Source organism: Myotis davidii, unplaced genomic scaffold, assembly GCF_000327345.1.
Source record: "Myotis davidii unplaced genomic scaffold, ASM32734v1 scaffold38, whole genome shotgun sequence".
Lineage (NCBI taxonomy): Eukaryota > Metazoa > Chordata > Mammalia > Chiroptera > Vespertilionidae > Myotis > Myotis davidii.
This window is the reverse complement of record NW_006291383.1, coordinates 535,302-558,647: the sequence shown is the minus strand read 5'-3', so window position 1 is coordinate 558,647 and position 23,346 is coordinate 535,302. Positions and strand designations below refer to the sequence as shown.

The 23,346-nt window shown below is 45.2% G+C and overlaps 1 protein-coding gene across 1 annotated transcript in view; it reads right to left on the bottom strand.

Annotated features, from left to right (window-relative positions):
* ALPK2 (alpha kinase 2) overlaps positions 1 to 21,933 on the bottom strand; it is a 60,269-nt gene extending 38,336 nt beyond the window's left edge. The window contains exon 1 of the mRNA XM_015564502.1: positions 20,530 to 21,933. Coding sequence (XP_015419988.1) covers positions 20,530 to 21,933 — 1,404 coding nt within the window. The remainder of the gene's footprint in view (positions 1 to 20,529) is intronic.
* Positions 21,934 to 23,346: the final 1,413 nt, after the last annotated feature.

Genomic DNA, 23,346 nt, shown 5'->3' with positions numbered 1-23,346 from the left:
GCAGGAGAAACAAAAGTTCCTGGAATAGTGAGATCCATGCAGGGAGGACGGGGTTAGTCTTGTTTAACCTGGAGCAAGGCCCATAGTAGCTGCTCAAAACATAGGTCAAATGAGTGAATATTCATCCAGTCTGTTCTTGGTCCAGTGTCAGCATAGACAGGAAGGCTTTGCCCCTTCCAAGTCTGGTTCTCATCTGATTCTCTGTCAATTTGTCTGTTGAGACCTCCTACCTGAAACAATTGCCCAACGGTCCTGTGCTTTGGTTAATAAGAATTTTCTAGTAAACTGTAACTCTTCTACATCACTAATAATTTGATGCTTGGTTGGCCTTGTCTTCTTTAGATCTAAACGGAAGCCATCTGTTTTCTTTTGAGCAGAGAGAGCAGCAGCTCTTGTTTCCATCATGAACAATTGAGGTTTTCAATATATACTACCCAGAAGACATCAGCATAGCTGTACCCGTGGGCACCAGGCACTGACAGTGGCGATGTCCCATTGACCATGGGCCCAGAGTTGTGCAATCACAAAGTGCAGCTGAAGGGTTAAGTTTCAAACACCTGTACTTGAAAGATGTGGGGATCAAAGGCAGGAAGTGGGGAGGAGCATGTGCAGAGGAGACTGGAAATTCAGGGACCTCTTTTGATGAAGCCCTCAAAATCAACTTTCCCCTTATAGACGGAAGGAAAAAGAATGATTCACAAAGAAGCTTCTGGGAAGCTGAAGTTGTTGGGGAAATGCTTTGAGAACCGAGGAAAAAAAGAAAGTATCTGAGAGTCATTGCAGTGATTTGAGGTAGGAAAGCAAAAAACAAATAAAAATGCTGAGCTGACATACGCACTGATGATGGTTTGAAAATTCACATACAGTACTTCTGGTATGCGTGCAATCTCTCTCTTCTTTCTCTGGAACTGAGCTTGTCTTTCTTATGAGCTCCCAATCACAGGTAGGGACTTGGAGAATAAGTTTTCTCTCGGACTGAGCCTCGGGTCCAATAACTCAAACAGTCCTTCAGGGAGTGTTCAGGCCCTTAGTTCTGCGCACCTTGACCCTGTTCCTCAGAAACTGGTGTCTGAGCGGCCTACCCTGGGAGAAGGGTGGGGACTTGTCTCCGTGTCCCAAGAGGGAGGCAGAGAAAGATCTCCTGTCCTCACGGTTTCTTTGGCTTCTTCTAACACGATCCTAAAGTCAGGATGAGGTCAGGATGGTTGGCCCCCCTGGCCCTGACTCTATCTCTGTGAGCATTTTTGTCCCAGTGTCTTCAAGGGTTGGGTACCCTTGTCTACACCCTCGCACGCTCCCGCTTTCTGACTGCGCAGATAAAATTCTAATAAGAGAGGAACTTAGAAACCTTCTCTCTCAATAAAGCCAGACTTTAAAACGCATTGTCCTGCTTAAAAAAAAAAAATACAAAAAACACACCTGTTTCTTTTCATCTGTTTGACTCCCTCAGCACAACCTACCAACCATCTGCACCTCACCCCAGGCCACCCCACTCCCCCAGCGGCTTTGGAAGAAGACCCTGGAGACAGAAACGGAAAAACAAACATTTTTTTCTGATCCCTCCCGGCACACACCACTGGCAACTGCGTTCGTTTCCTAGGGTCGAGGAAACAAATTATCACAAACTCTAACAGCACACATTTACTCTCCCAGATCTAAAGGCCGAGAGTCTGAGATCAAGGTCCCAGGGCCGGGCTCCCTCTGAAAGCCCCAGGGAAGAAGCAATCCTTCTTTGTCTTGTTCACCTCATCTTAACTAATGACCTCATCTTAACCAATTACAGCTGCAAGGACCCTAGTTCCACATGAGGTTCCAGATGGACATAAATTGTTGGGGGGTAGGGGGTGGTGGGGACATGATTCAACCCTCTATAGCCGCCCATTCTTCCCCAGCTGGCCCTGCTCCTCGTCGTTGGGTGGCATGGGCTTCAGAAGAAGAGAGGGGGTTAGAATGGGATTCCAGCTGCAGTTCTAGGGGTGCTGGTGCTCTTCTGGGACTGATGTCTGCTTCTGTGCTAAGCAGTCTGTCGGGAGAGTGGAATTCGGTACCCCCTGGGCTGTTCCGTGCCACCACCCTGCTCTTATGAAGCAGCATCCTGGAGCCCAGCCTCCAGACCTGAAGCAGCGTGGACCACTTCAGAGTGTTCTTAAGGGACCTGCCCAGGCCAGAGCTGATACCCCACCCCAACCCCCACCCCCTGCTGAAGGAAAGGCAGTGACTGGGGAGTTCCTTGTGTTTGTCGCCAGATTTCGACCCCGAACTAGAAATCTTAACGGCAAAGGGGTAAATGGTTCTCGTAATGGTTAATTTCCACCCAACACCATCAGTTTGATAGTAAATGTGAAAGCACTTGTTTTTAAAACATCACTTGAAAAAAAAATGCCCAAAACTTCAAGGCAGTATCAAAATACCTGTGCTGACTCAGAAAGATAATTTTTTGAGCATCAGCAGAAAGGGGAACTTGCAGAATTTGCCATCTTACCTCCTGCCCCAGCCCCACCCCCACCCCCACCTCAGCTCTGCAAATTCGTGGAAGCCGTGAATTGGAGGGGGTGGAAGAATACAGTTGTTCCTGTTTCTGTCTTGCCTATTTAGCTGTATTTAATTCGGTTTAACAAATAATAATGACAGGCAGTGGATCTGGGTGTTCACACATGAATCAAAGCCAGCTCTATCCCCACAAAGCTCCTGGAGTAACAGCCCAGCTGGGCAAACCAACAGCTATCACAGACAGTGAATGCCAGCAGAGAGGAATGAAACGCTAGAGGAGAAATTCATTCTCTTTCAGGGAGAGGAAGACCCTTCCAGTGAAAGATTCTGTCTTCTTGAAACTTACATTCTGTGTGTAAGGAGGTTGACAAGGTCAAAGAGGTCAGCAGATGCTCAAGAGAAGGTAGAGGAAACAGCATGCACAAAGGCACTGGGGCAGGCAAGTGCTTGGTTATCCAGAATGACTAGGATGTGGGGAGCCTGGAAGGGGAAGGGTGGGAGCAGGGAGATGGTGTGGAAAGGGGCTACGCCTAATGCCTGGCACAGAGCATTCAGGTTGATTCCTGCAGTGAGAAGGTCCACCACAGTTTGACAGGGGCTGGGAAGGTGTTTTAAACAAGGGAATGACATTCCCAGATGTAGGCTTCAGGAAGACTGTCTCAGTAGCCTTTGGACAGCGTCTTAGAAGAAGCCAACGGAAAGCAATGTGTTGCAATGGTCCAGATAAAACGATGAAGCCTGGCAACAGTGGTGGCTGAAGGGATGTAGAGTGTTGACAGATGACTCATGTCCCTCAAAAAGATATGTTCAAATCCTAACCTGTGGCACCTGTGTGTGTGACCTAATCAAGTCCACCCTGGATTAGGTGGCTGGTGTCTTTATAAGAAGAGGGAAATCTGAATGCAGGGATACTCAGGGAAAACACCATGTGACCAGAGAGGCAGAAGTTGGAGAGATGAGGCCACCAGGATGGCCAGCAACCACAGAAGCTATGGGAGAGAGGCATGGAACGGCTTCTTCCTCTGAGCCTCCAGACAACCAGCCCTGCCGACGCCTTGATTTCAGATTTCTGCCCTTTGGAGCTGTGGGAGAATCCATCGCTGTTGTTTTAAGCTACCCAGTGAGACAATTCGTTATGCCAGCCTTCAGAACCAAGAGAGCAGTGACGGTGAACCTTTTGAGCTCGGCGTGTCAGCATTTTGAAAAACCCTAACTTAACGCTGGTGCCATGTCACATATAGAAATTTTTTTATATTGGCAACCATAGTAAAACAAAGATTTATATTTTTGATATTTATTTTATATATTTAAATGCCATTTAACAAAGAAAATTCAACCATGAACTCTGGTGCCATGTCACAAAAGAAATTTTTTAATATTTGCAACCATAGTAAAACAAAGATTTATATTTTTGATATTTATTTCATATATTTAAATGCCATTTAACAACGAAAAATCAACCAAAAAAATGAGTTCGCGTGTCACCTCTGACACGCGTGTCATAGGTTCGCCATCACTGCAATAGAGAGAGGAAGCTCCGAACTCAGGAGACACCATGGAGGAAGAATTGACAGGGTTTGGGGACTGGGGACAAGAGGACATAAGGACCACTCTCGGGTTTCCAGCTGGGAAATTCCAGTACAAGCTCCTTGAGGGGTTGAGACACCTGCTTGCTGTACTACTTGGTACACTCAGTAGATGCTTAATAAACACATGCTGGCTCAGCTGTCGTCTTTGGGCTATAACAGAGCCACTGTAAACTTAGCTATTTGTGTCAAAGTTCTGGGGGGATCTGGGGGAAAGGTGAAGGCTATATGCCAGGGCTGCCAGGAGGGCCAGAGTGGGTTCAGAATCGTGGCAGTAGACGTCTGCCATTCCTGTGTCTGATTGCAGGCACCTGGGAGGAACGCTAGACACCACGATGGAGTGCAGTGTGGTGGGTGCCGAGGTTCATCTCGCTCTGTCACCACAGGCCACATCCTGAACTCTGTCCTCAGCCCCAATTATAAGACAAACAGCAACATCACTGAGTGCACCATCTTGGGGGACGTGATATGGGGACCCTCTTCCTCCCCAGCAGCCTGCCAAGTGCCCCCATCTCCACTTCTCTTGAGGGTCCTCAGAGGATCCTTCAAATCGATCACAGGCTAAGAGGCTTCTCCGCCCTCCCTTTCCTGGCAGTGTGGAGACTCCAGGGGTCTGGCCAGGGGTTAACTAGCCTGGGCCATCCCCATGGAGGACGGAACATCACCAGGTCAACATGCACAGTGCAGGCCTGCAGGGTGTGGCCTGAGCATGGGCCCCACCAAGGGGACAGGGACTTTGGAGCACACAGGAAGCTGGAGACCTGAGCTGATCTGGGCCTTTTGCAGAGAAGATAGTCAAAATCTAGGAAGGAAGGTGATGCCAGAGGAGCCCAGGAGAAGCTGGCTGCTGCCTCCCCTCTGCTTCTTCCTATCCTTGTCCCTCTCCATGAAGGTAACTCAGAAGAGAAACTGGGGTGAAAGGGAGCAGCTGATGGGGCCACTCCTCTATTTTGTATGGTTGGCTTTCTCCAAGTTCATATCCATCAGTGTCTTTTCAGGCCAATCCTCAGAGTTTCCGGGTCCTCTGAAAAGCGTAGCATGGTCACAGTGGTCGTGAGGCCAGGTCTGGACATGAATTAGCATGTCCAGTGGCTCAAACTTCCCTTCTCCTTCCATCTTAGTTCTGCCCACTTCAACCCCGGGAGTGCTCTTTGGGGTGGAACTGCCATTCAGAAACTGGAGATGGGGAGATGGAGGGACCCTAAATGCGACACTCCTGTTCCCTCACCTTGTTGTTGAAGGACTGTTACCCGCCCCCTACCCCAGTGCCTCTCCTGGGATTTCCTTCCTGTTCGCTCTGTAGTCAAGGAGATGGGGAGGTGGTTCTTCACTGCCTCAAGGGGCTTCATTCGACTCTCAGCTCACTGGCATCAAAGGCCTAAAATCCTGGGAGTTTAGAGGATTTTCAGAAGTTAGAAGGTTCCGAGACCTGGCACCCTTCCTGGAGCAGCACCCCCTTTTATAGCACTTACCACTACAGATGTCCCAGGTAGGTCTGTTCACTGCCTGTCCCCCAAGGCAAGGTGAGTGACCTGAGGGCAGGACTGTGCTTTGCTCGCTGTGATGTCCCTGGCACACAGAAATGGGTCTGACACATGGCGGTGTTCAATGAATATTTGTTGGATGAGTGAAGAACATGGACATGGAAAGAGTATTTTGATCAGAGACTGACCTGCCCTGGGGAGAGGGATTTGCTGGCCTAAGAAAGAAGGCAGGACAGAGGACCTGGAGTGTCTCTGCTCCCAGCTTCCAGGACAATGCCGATGCCAGGGAGTCAGCAAGAGCCTGGGGGACATGGCTGTGTGGCACCTGCAAGATGGGTCATCAGGCTCCTGGGGGACACAGAGCAGGAACCACTGGACCTGAGGCCATCTGGGCCAGGGTAACAGCCACCTCTCCGTGGTGACCTCTGTGACCTACAGCACCAGGACTGCAGGTGAGGACCTATGAAGACTCCGGTGAATGTTTCCTGCAGTCTGCAAATGTTGCACAAAACGGTGAGTTCTCGCCATGTTTCCTGCACCCAAGTGTTGGGCTGGCTTTGTCCCAGCTGCCTCTGTCTGTGAAGACCCGGGATTTGTTGTGCACGAGCCTATGTCCCTTCTGTTAGTGATATGAAGGGCAGTCAGAGGGGCAGTGCGAGGGCCATGTCATTACTGTATATGTGTGTGAAGCTAATGAGTTTAGGAGGGACAGGTTTTTTTTTGGAGGGACAGGTGGAGGTGTCCAAAGGTATTTCGAGCACAGCAGGAACATTCTGTTACTTGCCTGGCCCTTGGCTGAGTTTCTTCCCTCAACTTCGAGTCATAAGTCCCCGCAGGCTCTGGCCCAAACCTCCCTAAGATCATCATCTGTACTCACCTGGTTCCACCCAGACTGGACTTTGGTTTCTCTTAATATGTCCCCTGAGCCAATTAATTCTCCAATGTGGTCACTTAAGATGGCTAATTACATCAGAAGTTTATATGGTCAGTAAAAATGGGTTAGGTCAGAGCCTCTTCTGGTAAGCTCTTCTTAGCAATTAGATTGACTAACAGTGTGGATTTGGAAGTGATTAACCTACATTCCTTTAAATTGCATGTTAAAGTTCATGTTTTCATGATCACAGCAATTAGTTTAAGTTAGCAAGGTAGCACTGAAGTGCGAATCACATCTGGGATCCACATGCTGAGTCCACCCAGTTTTTGGTTAACGTCATTGTTTCCTCCTCTCTGTTCGTGTGTGATGACACAAAAGAGCAAAGATAAGCACCCATGGAATTCAGACCATGTCAAGTTGTCCAAAGGGAAGGAATTCTCACATAGGACTTTGAAAAGCCCCATTTTTACCAAGATGTGTACTCATCAAATTATTACTACAGAAGCCACCAGTTCTGGAAAAGCTCTCACCAACCAGGGGGTAAGAATATCTTTTATCCTCTGTTGGGAAGCTATAGACCAGCCTTGTTAGGTAGAGCCCCAGAGCATGGGAAGGAGATGGCTGGAGCCTTAGGGACCTTCGCCGTCTCAGCAGCGATGCTGAATGCCCATTTTGGAGGAAGTTATCTGATCCCCTTGCCCTGAGAACTGGTCTGATACTGGTCCAGCTATTGGTTTATGGTTCTAACTAGCAAGGTCATGGACATATTTTTTAACTACTTATTTTTTTAAAAAAAACACACACACAAAACCTTCGTTTATTTGAGTAGATAATACACACTCAAATAACACACACACAGTACAAAACTCACAAGGTACACAGTGAAATGCAATAGAATGACAATTAACTGTCCCTCCAACCCCAATCACCCTCTCTGTCCCTTTCACCAGAGGCAGCCACAGTTATCAGAGTTTATTTTCGTTCTAAAGAGGGTCAAGGAACTCAGACCTAAAATGGAATTAGAAGTTAGGTAATGTCATGGTTGGGGCTCCAGGGCCTGAAGTCAGGCAGGCAGTTCAAAGCCAGGCCGCACCACCCCCTGACCAGAGCCCGGACAGCAGCAGGACTTATCTCGCTGGGTTGTTGAGATAATTAAGCTCACTCACTGAAGTCATAGCACAGTCCCTGGCACACATCTCTACTCAATAACCAGAAGCTATTTTTAGCTATTGGGCAATTGGGAGTGGTGCAGGAGAGTAGGAGGGTGGGGTGGGGCGAATTGAATACTCCCAGGGAAAAACCCTATGCCTTTGTTACAGTGTGGTCCCTGGAAATCCCTGGGAGTTTGTTAGAAATACAGGTTCCTAGGCCCCACCCCAGACATGCTGAACCAGATGATCTGCTGAGCTCCCCAGTGATCTGCAGGCAAGGAGGAGTTTGAGGAGCACAATCCTGTAGGAGCCCAGGCATCGACTCCTGGCTTCTGGGAAGATGGCCATGCTGTTCTTGGGCCCTTAGACATCTCAGATGAAAACCCATGACAAAAACACTTTGAAGGGAAAAGCCATCCCCCACTCACTCCCCAGATGTCAATTTACGTCTGATTTCCCAACCCAGTAACCTATGACCTCCAAGACCACTGGAATGTGTCCTGTTTTGTCCTGTAGCTTGACAGTAACCCGATAGATGGCTTGGGGGCAGGGAGGCATGTTGTTTTTAAAGTGATACAAGAGACACAGTGGAGCCTGCCCAACAAGCAGCAGGGCTGCTGGGATGCCAACTGGGACACTAAGGCCCTGGAAGTGGGGGGCTTAGTTAGAGCTTGTCGTTAGAAATAAGCGTTGCATGGGTGAGGGCTTGGAGGCTGAGGCTGAGGGGGCCCTACGGTGACAATTACTGCTGTTTGCCACTTGTTCCAAACCAGTAGACCTGGGTGAGGAATATATGGCATACAGGAAGCAGCCCTTTCTTCTAAAATAGAATTACATACTCTAATGGTGAATGCATATCATTATATATTTGTCAAGACCTATAGAATGTACACCACCAAGAGTGAAACCGTACTGTAGACTATGGACTCTGAGTAATAATGATGTGTCAGTGTAGGTTCACTGATTGTAAGAAATGGACCACTCTGGTAGGGGCTGTGCTTTGTATATGGGGGTAGTTGTCATATAAAAAATCTGTGTACCTTCCACTCAATTTTTCTGTGAACCTAAAACTGCACTAGAACAGAAAGTCTATTTAAAAATAAAATAAAAGAGAGAGAGAGAGAGAGAGAAAATTACATTTTTTCACTGGATCAGCTGTGGAAGAGGGGAAAAACAAGGTGGAGGCCTAGGGCAGTATGTTTTTTAGAAATCACAATTGCAACAGAAATTACTAAGCTGGGCTGTCCAACCCAGTAGCCATTAGCCATATGTGGCTAGTGAGTATCTGGTGCAACTAAGGAATTGAATTTTAAATTTTATTGAATTTTAATTAATTTACATGTAAATGAAAAATGGATATGTGTGATTCAGTGAGAGACTATTTTAAGTAGATTTGGAACAATTTGGGCATGTGAATCTACTCTTTCAACTGTTAATTTCATGAAATTGCAATACAGAGCAAGCATTTCTAATGCAAAGTTAGCACCCAAACTGAGATACGCTGGCAGCCAAAAAAAGGTAAAATATCTCATTAATATAGATTACACATTGAAATAATATTTTGGTTATGTTGAATATATTAATAAGATGTTCAAGTTTACTTTGCTTTTATTTTTAAATGTCTTTTTTTTAACGTGGCTTCCAAAAAATTAAAATTACATATCTGGCTTACTCTTATATACTGCTGATTAGAATGTAAAATGGTGCAGGCTGGTACTTCCTCAAAAAGTTACATATAGAGTACCCAACAATTCCAGTCCTGGGTATCTACCCAAGAGAACTGAAAACATGTGTCCACACAAAAACTTGTACATGAATGTTTATACAGGCATCCATAGTAGCTACCAAATGGAAAGAGCCCAAATGCCCATTAACTGATGAATGGATAAAAATAAATGTGGTATCTCCATACAGTGTAATATTACCCAGCCATAAAAGGAATGAAGAACTGATAGATGCTTCAACATGGATGACCCTTGAAAATATTATGTTAAGTGAAAAAAAAACAGAAAGACAAAAGCCACTTATTGTATGACTAGAGGCCCAGTGCACGAATTTGTGCACAGGTGGGGTCCCTTGGCCTGGTCGTCGATCGGGGCCTTCTCCCTGTTGCCCTCCGAAGGCCAGACACTTGGACCAGGTTCTGTAAACACACGGGCCCATGTGCCTGAAGGCTACACGGTGTGGGGTCCCTTGGCCTGGCTGGCGATCGGGGCCATGGGCGGGGGGGAGGGCAGCCAGGGGGGAGAGGGGCTGTGGGAGGTTGGCTGTGGGAGCTCACTGACCACCAGGGGGCAGCTCCTGCAGTGAGCATCTGCCCCCTCGTGGTCAGTACACGTCATAGAGACTGGTTGACCTGTCCCAGTTGTTCGGTCATAATGGTCGCTTAGGCTTTTATATATATAGATCCCTTTTATATGAAACTAGAGGCCCAGTGCACGTATTTGTGCACCCGTGGGGTCCCTCAGCCTGGACTGCACCCTCTCGCAACCTGGGACCCCTCAGGAGGATGTCAGACTGCCGGTTTCTACCCAATCCCCAATTAACCGGCAGTCCGACATCCCCTGAGGGATGTAGTAGTGCGCAAAGCGGCAGGTGGCCAGGGAGGAGCCCAAGCCCTGGCTGGGCACCTCACCACTCCACTCATCCTAGCCCCACTGTGTCTGCTGCCACTGCTGCTAGGTGGCGCTGCTGTGGAGGCGGGAGAGGCTCACACCACCGCAGCTGCGCTTGCCAACTGTGAGCCCAGCATCAGCACCAGCTGAGCAGCACTCCTGCTGTGGGATTGCACTGACCACCAGGGGAAAGCTCCTGCATTGAGCATCTGCCCCCTGATGGTCAGTGAGCGACATAGTGACTGGTCGACCAGTCATTCAGTCACTTAGGCTTTTATATATATAGATATCCAGAATAGGCATATCTGCACTGGTCCGAATGTAGTGAGTTATCACAAATGCTTGTACACAGTCTGTTACAGAATAGGCATATCTACAGAGACAAAAATTAGGGTTTGCCAAAAGATAGGAAAAGAGCAAAATAGAAAGTCACTATTAATGAGTTTCTCTGGGGGATGATAAAAATATTCTGGATTTAAATAGTGGTGATGGTTGCATAACTTGTGAATATATACAAAATTACATATGTGGTTTGCATAAAATTCCTATTGGACAGAGCTGATTTGGTATAGAATTTAGCCACAGCTAATCAATATAGGGTGATTTTTGTTGCCCCCTCCCCTCAGGAGACATTTGGCAATGTCTGGAGATATTTTTGGTTGCCAGAATATTCTCTGAAAATTGAAAAGGAAGGAAGGAAGAAAGGAAGGAAGGAAAGAAGGAAGGAAGGAAGGAGAAAGGGAGGAAGTGAGTTGCTAAGTTTATGGTGTAATTGTACATTTTTAATGAATTGCCTATTTGATTCCTTTGCCTATTTTTGATTAAGCTGTTCATCTTTTTGTACACTTTTTTTCTTTACCTACTCATTACAAGTGTCTTTCTAAGTTTTTATTTGTCTTTAAATTCTATTGTGTCTTTTATGTGCAAGATTCTTACATTGTCTGATTTATCCATTTTCCCCCTTTATGTTTAAAAAGGCTTTCCTCCCCTTAAGATCCACATTTTCTTCCACTTTATTTGATATATAGTTTGTTAGCTGATGTGAAATTAGGGGTTCAAGGGACTTTAGTGCCTAGGAAGCAGAGATCTTCATGTTTCACCCCTTCAGCTTGCACTAAGCAAAGAAGCCCAAAGAGGAGGAGAAATTACTTAAGACACACCGCTGTTTAATGGCAGAACCGGGACTAAATCAAGGATTCTTGGCCCCAGTTTGTTTTTCCTTTTTTTAAAAAATTAGTTTTTAATAATACTGGTAATAACCCAATAGTTTGCATTAAAAACATGATATCACTAAACACCCCTCTGAGTGCAAGATTCTTATTTCCCTCCCCATTTTGGTGTGGATTCTTCCAGACTTAAAAAAACAACTATATGTGTGTGTGTGTGTGGGGGGGTGTATACACAAATAACATAAACTATTATGGGATGGATTTGGGGCATGAATGATATCATAGAGTACCATAGAGTATCATTCTGTAATATACCTTATTCACACTATACATAATGTTTCTCAATGGCTATCATTTAAACAGGCTACATTTTATTTAGCCATTTCCACATAAATGTTTCCTTAGACAAATAATTCTGCAGCATATATTATGGTACAAGTCTCCTTAGGCCCGTAAACAAGATTCCTCAAGAGTAGATACTGAAAAATAAAACTACTACATATGGGTAATGCTGTTTTTAATTTTAAGAGATAGCATCGTACTCTTGCTGGCAATCAATGTACCCATTTCTTCATAATCTCAACAACTTGATATTAGTCATCCTTGTTATACATCTTCCTATATATTTTTTAACCATTTGTATTCCCTCTTCTATGAACTTCACATTTATTTAATTTACCTTTTTAAAATATATTTTTATTGATTTCAGAGAGGAAGGAAGAGGGAGAGAGAGAGAAACATCAATGATGAGAGAGAATCACTGATTGGCTGCCACCTGCATGCACCTCACCTGGGCAGGTGCCCTTGACCGGAATCGAACCTGGGCCCCTCCAGTCCGCAGGCAGACACTCCATCCACCGAGCCAAACTGGCCAGGCTAATTTTACCTTTTTTAAAATTCAGTTGTTAGGAGTATTTTTCTTATCTATTTGTTTTTTATATACTTTGGAAATTAATCTTTCTCTATTATATATTCTACCAATTTCTCCTGGTGTGTCAATTTCATTTACATTTTAATAATGTATATTTTTTGTTACGTAGAAACTTTTAATTTTATGTAATCAAAATTATCCATTTTATTCTTTGCTTTATTTTGTTGTTATTATTGTTGTTCTTTGGGTCCTAAGAAGAACTTACGGCTTTCAAGGTCATAAAAATAGTTTCCAATACTTTCTCCAGTAGCCTATAATTTTGTTTTGTTTTTTAATATTTAACTCAGAGACCCCTCTGGAGTTTATTTGGGATCCATTGTCAGGTACTGGTCTTGTTGTTTTTTCTCATATGGTTGACTGTGTCACCATTGAAAATTTTGTTTCTTCTCTAAAACTTGAGAGGCTATTTCTATCATAAGCCAATTTCCAATATATTCTTGGGTCTGATTCTGTACTCTCTACTCAGTTTGGTTTACCTACTTATCTATTTGGGGCTACTACCATACTGTTTTCATCACCATAGCTTTGTCATTTGTACTGATAGATGGTTAGTTAGCTAGCCCCACGTTTTTTTCTATCCCATTTCAGCAAAGCAAGTTCATTTTCAATCATAGCAAAAGGACCACTAAAGTATGTCTATGGCACTCAGCTCCCACTCGAGGCAGGGATGAGACATTTGCTACAGGGACTACCACCTACCCTAGCAGCCAAGTGACCCTCCTCTCCAGCCTCTTCTGCTGCCACCCAAATTCCTGTCACTGAACTGCTCCTCAAAATAAAACTCAGCTGCACATGACACACCTGTTTTGGATTAGTTACAATAAATCAGGATCTGTATTTATTTCAGTTGCCGGGCAGGTGAAGAACAAGCCACTAGGAAGCAGAGAAAAATCCAAATCATGAGGTTTTTTTCCCTCTTTGGGCAAAGTGGTTATACTAGCCAAGCCCTAAACTTCCTGTTGTTTCCTAAACCCTGTGATCCTTTAGAGGAATGCCTCAAATTGTAGTTTTCTCTCTAGGTCTCAGTCTTATTAAGCTAATGGTTTAAATTCTACTGCCCATGAGAATCACCTAGAGACCTTATTAAAAGTGCAGATTCAACACATCTGAGGGAAATTTGAGAGATCTGTATTTTTAAACATGCACCTTCGTAGGTGATACAATGCAAATAAATCCAGGCCCTCACTTTTGATGCGTTGCCCTGAGGACTCAGAGCACCTGAGCAGAAGGAGACCTTTGTGCTCCGTGAGATCTCTGCGCTACAACACATGTGCTGTAATGACTTAGCCCTGTGAGATAGATGAATAGGGGGGTGGCCCCATGAGATGGATGAATAGGGGAATGGCCCTGTGAGATGGGTCAACAGGGGAATGGTCCTATGACAGTGGTTCTCAACCTGTGGGTCGCAACCCCTTTGGGGGGTCAAACAACCCTTTCACAGGGGTCACCTAAGACCATCGGAAAACACATATATAATTACATATTGTTTACAGTAGCAAAATTACAGTTATGAAGTAGCAACAAAAATAATTTTATGGTTGGGGGTCACCACAACATAAGGAACTGTATTAAAGGGTCGCAGCATTAGGAAGGTTGAGAACCACTGCCCTATGAGCTGGGTGAATAGGGGAATGGCCATATAAGATGGGTTAATAGGGGAATGGCCTTGTGAGATGAGTTAATAGGGGAAAGATGTCAATATAACGCAGATGCTGCACTGGTTTCTATGAGATTTTCCTAGGCTAAGGGGCTCTGAATCCCTGGAGTAAGTGATAGAATCTTGAGCACGAAATGAAATAGCCTATAACTCAGTTTTTGCACTAGCAGCAGGGACCCTTTCAAGTCAATTTTAATACAACTGAAACCACATCCTGGCCCAGCGGTCCTCTCTCCTAAGAAGCACACTCCAGGCCTGTGTGATTGAGGGCAGGTGACATCTCCCAGGCCCACCTTCACAGCAGCTCCGCTGGCTGCTGGAGATCCACTTTGCCTCAGCACCCACCAGCTTGCTCTGTCTAAAGGTATTTAGCATTTCCACTCAATTATCTTGTGTATTTTTAACCACTGGGCAACCCGAGCCACCGCCCTCACTGGTCCGAACTTCCTGGGTACCTTTTTGCTTTTGTCTCTGGTGTTAAAAGGGCCTGTTCATGAAGTGACCTGTGAGAATGCTGTTTCCCAGGAGTCCTGATATTTTAAGTGTGTGATTTTGCAGGATGTGAGGCGTTTCAGAAATGCATACACTGCACTGAAGCAGGAACCCGTGTGTGCGGAGGATACCCATTGCTGGGCTTTGTTCCTTGGCTAGGACTGGGGGGAACCAGGGGGAAGGGGTCCCAAAATGCCTGAGAATGCTTTCACATGGTAACAATTTAAGCTCTCTGCAGCCCTTGCGGGGGAGGGGGGGGACCTGGAGCCCCCCAGGGCGACCCCTGCATTCCCGGCCCACCCTAGAACCACCTAAATCAGGACTTCTGGCTTCTGGAGGTGGAAAAATCACAGGTGATTTTAAAGCACAATGAGGATTCTCCACCTTGGAGGTACAGAGAATCACCTGGGAGCATTTAAAACCCCCAATGCCCAAGCCACACCACGGACAGAATGTGAGCAGACTGTCTGGGAGCGGAACTTGGGCATCAGAATGTTTTAAGGTCCCAGGTGGTCCCACATGTAGCCAGGGTTGAGGCCACTGTTTGAGGCTTTTCTAATCTGGGAAAGATCTTATCTCTAGACCAGGGCGACTGGAACATCAGTGTGCATACGTGTCTCCAGGGAATCAGTTTAAAATGCAGATTCTGGGTCAGTGGGACTGATGCAGGGCCTGAGATTCTGCATTTTGACAAACTGTCTGCAGACCACACTGAATAGCAAGGCTGTGAACTAATGATGTTCCCTTGATTATTTAACATGAACTGAGTACTGTTACTGCAGTGAACCAGGGCATCCAATCATCTCGCAGGTCCAGGGCAATGACGGTACTGGCAGGAGTGGTGCATCGGGCTTTGTGATTAAAAACAAACAAATGGTTGGCCTACTCCCTGGGTCAGCCATGAGCGGTGCTGACAGGAGACCCGACTGCCAGGTGCTGAGAGATAAGCACTTATAAACTCTGCCCTTCCCATCATCAGTAGAGAGCTGGTTTATCGGCCTCCTGGAGACAGTTTTAACAGTTGTTATTTTGGTGGGGGACACATTTTATTATGCAAATGAATCCAAAATTTCAGGTTGTGCTGGCCCAGATATAAAAACTATATTGCAAGAAGGTTGGATTGTCTGCTTACATTTTTCTAGGCTTAAAAGATTTTTTGCTGGAGACTATGCACCCTGCCTGTCACTAGCTACCTGTCCATGCAAATGTTCAAGTTGCTGCATGCCTTGGTCTTGCTCTGTCTGCCTAGCTACTAGGCTGAACTTTGATTAAACTGAAGTTTCCTACCACAGTTATCACATGAACCTACACAGGTGATCTGTTTTCATAGATTTAATACACATGTGCATCAATACAAGTAAAACTGGGGAAATCTGAATAAGATCAGTAGAAGCTGTAATTGTCATTGCATCTACTGATCTTATCGGTTGTGATATTATACCACAGCTTTGCACAATGCTACTAATCGGGGGAACCTGGGCAAAGTGTACAGCGAGTGCTCTGTTTTATTTCTTACAGCTGCATGAGCATGGACAATTATTTCATAAAAAATTTCAACCAAAAAGGGGTATAAAGCTACTTGTAGCCAGCCGTCAATATGTCTTCAATATGTGGAGAAAGAACATATGTATTAAGAAGGTAAATAGCCCTAGTCGATTTGGCTCAGTGGATAGAGTGTCAGCCCGCAGATTGAAAGGTCCCGGGGTTCAATTCCAGTCAAGGGCACGTACTGCGGTAGCAGGCTTAATCCCCGGCCCTGGTCTGGGCATATTCGGGAAGCATTAAATTGATGTTTCTCTCTCACATTGATTTTTCTCTCTGTCTCCCCGCCCCCCTTCCACTTTCTCTAAAAATCAATGGAAAAACATCCTCAGGTGAGAATTAACAACAACACTAACAAAAAAGAAGGTAAATAAACAAAGTAAAGGGAATAATACTTACTAAATGTTAACTACATAATAGGGAATGTGCTGAGCATTTTCTATGCAAGGCTTCAATCCTCACAACACTATGAGATATTATTAGTAGTATTAGAATTAGTATTGGTATTAATATTAGTATTAGTATTATCTCTGGTTTTGATGAGGAAACTGGGACTGAGAGAGCTTAAATATTTTTTCCCAGGGTCACAGAGTCAAAAAGCAGCTGGGTAGGAACCAAACCCAGGTCTGAAGCCTGCTACACTATACAAAACATGGGGCAAGGAATCTTTGTTTCTCTGGAGGGAGAAATCATAGGTAGGAATGAGGAAAGCATTTCAGGGGAGGTGCAACTTGAAGGACCCTGCAGGATCTTGGCCTTGAAGGACCAGAAGAGCCAAGCTAGCAACAAGCCATGCTAGGGCATTTCAGACAAGAAGATGGAAAACACACCATTTGAGAAAATGCTTCATTTTCCAGATGAGGAAACCAATGGGTATGCCTGTTTTGCCTCTCAGAAGTAGATGGAAGCAATATTCTGGAAGGTCTTAAATGCTAAGGCAATATGATAAGATCTTCCTAATAAGGCCAAGGTTGTATGTGAATCACCAAAATTCACAAGGGAACCCAAGTACAATATATAGAAGCTCTAACACAAACCAATCCATTCCCAGGACCAAACAATGGGAAGCAATGTCCTCTTGGAAAGTTGGTATGTGAAGGGAGCCACGGACTATACTTATGACAGTGAAAGCCATGAAGTGGTTGAGACTGATCATCGTAGAATCATACTTGACTATACCTGGAATTTAATCTAGTATCATGTAGCTACTTACTAATTTCTGAGTGCCTATTATGCGGTTAGCACTATTCCAAGGGCTTAGGATATATCAGTGAACAAAAGGTAGTGACCAAACTCCCTGCCACCAGGGAGCTCACCTTCTAGGCTTAGTGCTTATTTCTGATCAGAAAGACTCTTGTCAGAACCTAAGAAGACATTTCCATACTGTACACTTGAGACCCCATGACTCCAGAGAGAAATACAAGACCCTCTGGGGTGAGGCTGGGCAGCTCTGTCAAAGGACAGGCACAGCACTTCGGATTTAGGAGTGAGGATGATCTTACCCCCAGTGTGGCTACAGGGAAACTTAAGATGGGCAGCTTGTCAGGTCTTGCCTCTGAGTTGGATCAGAAAAGTGAGATCAAACCCAAGGTGAAGGATTGGCGGAGTACCCTTGAAGATGATTCAAGTTAACCTGGGGTACCCTCTCTGTTTTCCACTCCCAAACTGGGATTAACTTTGGCATCTTCCATAAAAGTAGAGAAACTGGGGGCTTTCCAATCCTAGCCTGGGGCAGTATTATTTCAAGACAAAGCAGAACAAGATGGCCTTGCATTGTAAAAGCAGGAAAGGAAGATAGGAAGTAAGTATACCTGGAGATCTAGGTGTGGACAGGAGATAGAATTTTAGTCTACAAAATAGGCTTGTGTTTATAACGTAGAATTAGAGATATGGAATTTTTCCCAGAATGCTAAGAGCAACATACAGATGAAGAGAAAATACTAAAAGATAAGATGCTGGTCACTGTCTCTACAAAAGACACCTAAGGTAAGTGAATAAGGCAAGAGCCAAGAGTGGGCAAATTTACTAAATGTTACTCCCAACCAGGGATCTTTGATCATTGCAAATTTTTAGTTTCCCACAAGCCTCAAAGGTCTGAGAATACATATTTAAAATGTCCTTGGACTTCGTTATGAAAAGATTCATTAATCTTTTGTGGGGAAAGTATTTTAAAGTTTGATTTCATTCCCATTGACCCCCTTCCATGCTTTTGTGTCACATTTACAAGAATATTTAGTCATTTGCTATAAACCTGGCTCTACTGCATATGTGTGTTAGAAACACAGACATTTCCTGCAATTCTTCAGTAACTTTTTGCACGGGTAAAAGAATCTGTACTCACTATGCCACTTTTCCTGTGGCAAAATGTTCTTGCTTTCGTCAAGGTGAAATACTTGCCAGAGATAAAGAAATCCTATTTCAAATTCCAAGTTGCACAGAACTGCTCTTCAATATACAGCTTTCATTCACATTTCTGGTTGTCCCTTGAGTGAGAGCTCAGCTCTGCTACTGGGCACAGCATAGTGAGAAAGGGCAAGCTTTCTCAAAAGTCATGTTCCTGGTTCTGAGATAATAGTCATGCCACAAAACACAGGGGGACCTTGGGCATATAGCTGGTGAGCTGGGTGTGCATCATGAATGTGTGAGTATGTACGTGTGAATGTGTGAGCAAAAGGCCCATAAGAACTTCAATAGACTCCTGCCGGGTAGCTCTGTTGGTCAGAGCATCATACTGACATGCCAAGGTTGCAGGTTCGACCTCTGGTCCAGGCACATACAAGAGTCAACCAATGAAGCATAAATGGGTAGAGTAACAAATTGATGTTTCTCTCTCTCTCTCAAAGTCAAAAAATAATAACATAATTTTGGTTTTAAAAAAAACTTTGATAGAGACAAGAATGTGCACAAGACAGACAACCCTGGCCCCAAAGATGGCCCATTGTGTTAGCTGCACTGCCAGTAAACAAGTGAGCAGGCTGGTCAACATGAGTCTAGATCTCAGAATTTAGTTCAGGCACAAGCTGGGGATGACTAGGGGGGCTCCTTCCCTTAGCTCCTCTCAATTTTGGGCAATTGAAGAGCTAGAAATTGCCCCCCACAGTGAGGGTCTAAAACTAACAGTGTCAATAGCTCCCTCCTGTCCACTTCCTGGCTATTTCACATCTCCCCCCAAAAACTGTAATAATTAATTTATCCAAAGAAAGGCTCAATATGGGTAAACAACTGAGCCACGAAGAGCATTTTACAAATAGAAAAGGAAATGCTATATTTATTGACATGCAAAAATTAATATTGTAACTGAATTTTGCATTGATATTTGGCCCAACCACTTCCATAAACTTATCTTGGGCATGAATCTGTGGTCATGGGCACGTGTTCAGCAAAGTGGTGGGTATTAAACAACCAAATAGGATAAATCCGCTCTCGTGCAAAAAGTAAAGTAGAAATGGGGCTTTTGTATGTCAGTTTGCCCAGTGGAACAGAACAATTTGCTCAGTAAAAAAGCTGCCTCAGAGCTGGAGGTTTTTAGATTGCCTATCTTATGGCTGGACTGTTAGAAATCAATGTATTAAATTTTTACTTTTTCACAGTGAGTTTAATAATTTGGAATGCATTTGAGAATATTTTATTTTATTTTTTGGAGTATGTCAAGTCTTCTATAAAAACAAGACTAGGCTCCTATATAAAGTTGGGGGAAGGGAGAATGCAAGATATAGTAAAAACAATTGATTACTCTTCTTAGGTACTTATTTACTAAATGAAATCTTGGTCACAGTATAGCATTGCCTCAAAGCCCATTGGAAGCCTTTAAAATTAAAGATATAATAAATTCATATATCAAGTACAACATCATCTGTGCATTAATTATCCCCAGGAATTTAATTCCATCTCTTTAAAACATACCCCCAAATCAGTAGCAGGGGCAAATAAATATACTTCCTGGCAGTATTTTCTTAGACTCTTTTATACTTTGTGGTCTAAGCAAAACAAAACAAAACACACATCCGATCCAAACATCCCACCAGCCCAGCAAAAATCTGCATTGTCTACTCTGTCCAGCATCCCCGAGTGAATTCTTCAAGTCCTTCAGACACACAGAAATCCTTCATTTATACTATGAATTCTGATGAAAGCCAGCATTTACCATTTTCAAAGTGCCCCCTCCCAAATGACTAAAAAGAATGTTTGTTTTTGTTTTTCTTTAAAGGCTACACCCAAAACATGTGTTTGAAAAACTTTCTGAATAGTGATATTGCTGATAAAACACATGCAGCTAGACGAACTATCAGGTTTCTTTGTCCAGCTGTCCAGAATCCCATTAGTGCCTCTGACTTCTCTCTTCTTTTGCTATAATTAGGATGGCTTAGGGTTTATCTGGGCCTTTTTTCAAAACCAGATTTCCTTCCTAGCAGCAGCAGCAGCTGTCATTCACAAGTGCCCTGCCGGTACTTGCACAGCAATCGGGAATGGAAGTGAAGGGACACACACATACACACACACATCTTTATCTTGTGATTTTTTAAAAAGAGGAACCTTACCTGAGGATGATCACTCTGGTCTGGAGCCCAGCTTGTTTCACAGAAGTCATTAACCTGCACCCCTTCGCCCTCCGAGTTCGGGCTCCCTTCCCGGGGGGGAGCGCCTGGGGGGGGTTGCAGCCTTTTTGCATCTTGCTCTGCTTGGGGTAGAAGAGCCCTTTCTGCATGGACCTGAGACTTCAGATCGGGAGCTTCCCCTGTGGCATGCGAACGCTCCTTTTTATCGCTCTGGGTTCGGGGGTGCTCAGCAGACTCCTGGGGAGGGAGGTGATTGAGGGCGCCTTCTGCTGCGCTGTCTTTCAGGCTGGGACTCCGCTTCTTGGGTTTTCCCTTCAGGCCTGGTCGCCGTGCCTGGGCAGGTTTCTCTGAGCTCCTCTTGCTCTGTAAATCCTTTTCCCCTCCTTTGTCCTTGGGCACCGTCTCCAAACTCTGGTGCATCCCTGGCTTTTCTAACTCACCAGACAAGCGCTGCACCTCTCCCGGTGTCACTGCTTTATCCATGGTTAGCAGATTGTCGCCCGCGAGTTCCGCTCCTGCTTGGTGGCTGTCTCTGGTTTCGCCTTGAATTCCTGGATAATCATTTTCGGCAGAAGTGGTGGGTCGCTTATATCTCCCCTGCTCTGTCACCGTAGACGTCCCATCCTCGTGAGATCCCAGAGTCAGAGTCATCCCTGTGTGTGGGGCTCGGGGGCTGGGGGTGGAGGCTCGGAGACGCCTTACCCTCACTCCTTGGGATCCGGAGTGATCACCACAGAAGCCTGCGGAGGCCAACATCTGCCCAGTGTTATCTGACACCGGAGGCCCACAACCCATTTCACTGAAGAAAGGCTCATGCTCCCCCAGGCAATACTTGCTGAATTCCACCTCTTCGTCATCGCTTTCTAATAAAAAAATGCACTCAGTCCCCTCCAGGTGCCTTTGCCAAACTGCATTAGAGTAATCCGTCATAACGTCGGAACATTCCAGATACTCCAGGTCATCATCTGAAAACTCCTCGGTGTAGGTTAGGGTTATCTCTGGGCAAAGTTCATAGTCGCTGTCAGAGTCTGTGCTGGAAACCTGTGGGCTGACCTGCTCGTCAACAGTGGCCCTGTCACCTGGGTAGATGGATGTGGCTGCCTCTGACAGCGATAGGCTGGCGCTAATGTACTTCTGTGTCTTGGGATTTTGATGGCTAGAGTGTAGGTCTTCATCATGGGTTAAGGCGCCATCCGTTAACTTTGATAATTTGGACTGCACTGTCCCGTGACGGTAGACATCCTCCTCAATTCGACTTGTGCTTTTCTGCTCATGTGTTTGTGTCTCACGTTTCCAACCCGTATCCCCATCATCTTGTGGGTTAGGGGTGAGTTGTGTGTTCTTCGACGCACACTCGACTTCAATGGAAGCAGAACAGCAGATCATTCCATAACTGTTTTTAGCAGAAATCTGGTAAGTAGCAGCGTCATTTTGGGTGCAGCTAGGGATGAAGAGAACAGACAGGTCAGGTACCACGGGTGCACGTGCATGCCAGCATTTCTCCCGTTGTGGCACACAGGATATAGACATGATTTTTACTGCACACTCAGGGACGTCTGTGGTCTCTCTGGGAAAGGGTTTGTGGTCAGAGGCAGCTGGCTTCTGTGCTCCATCTGCCCCAGTTCTGCTAAGAACCCTGCAAAGCTCAACGTCTTGCCTGAAGACTTCCCACAGCCTTACCCCAAATTGAAAAGGCTGAGAATTACTTAGATGAATGGGAAGATGCTGTATATTCTAGTCTCTTCTCTCCTTTTATTTTAAGCCAGGCTTATGCTATGGGACTTTGTAAAAGCAATACTTTCTGGAGTGAGGCATTATATATAAGTAACTGGAGTCTTCTACCTCATACAGTAGATCCATGTAAGCAATGACTCTTTAAGGCCATGCTAAGAAGGCCTGCTTCTTACCAGGAGACTATAAAGATAACACCATAGTAGGATCGTGTGCATCAGGAATAGTGCTATTTCTCTTTAATTAACCTGATTATTAGATCCAAACCATAGTCAGGGAGACTCTGGGTGGAAGCCCCCGTCCATGTGCCACTTAACTTAGGTAATCCAAGCCCAGTGTTCCGCTTTGGCCCAGCAGGGAAGGGACTGGGTCCTGGATCGTGCCAAGCTTGCTCCCCTTATTGACTGGAGTCACGTGGAGCCTAGAGCCTGACATGCTTTGCTGACCTTTTCCGCTAGAATCCTCCTCCAGGCTCTGCAGTCCCAATAAAAACTCGTTTCACTTGCTCTATAATTTGCATTCTCATTGATCTTGTTTGACATCAGGGTAATTGGAACATTGCTGATCTCACTCTGTGTATTATCCAGCTAAGAAGTCAACCACATTCAGAAGGCAGGAGCTGGGAGCCTGGCTGGGCCTTAGAGGCGGTGCTTAGACCTTTCCTGACTGATCTGTGTAAAATGTGCACAAACGTCTAACCCGGAAGGTCAGTGTTAGACACGCACAGCTATGGCCCGTCGTCTTTCGTATCCTTCTTCCTCGTTGGAGGGGCCCCTTTGTCTCCCTGAGTTCACATGTGCTCATAAGCCCTCAAACGTTGGGTGCCAGCTCACAAAGTCCTCATTTTTGGAAATCACAGACTAATTCCACTTGTTCACAGGTTGTTTTGTTGATAACCTGGTTCCCAAGTAGAAGCCACTCAGGGGTGGCTGGAATTGGCCACCCCTGACCCATAGCTAATATCTAACTTTGCTCGGGGAGACTGAAATTTAGGGCAACTTTCTGGGGAAAACAGTACCTGCTTCTGTCTATTTTATAAGGTTATTCTGAGGTTCAAAAGAGAAAATC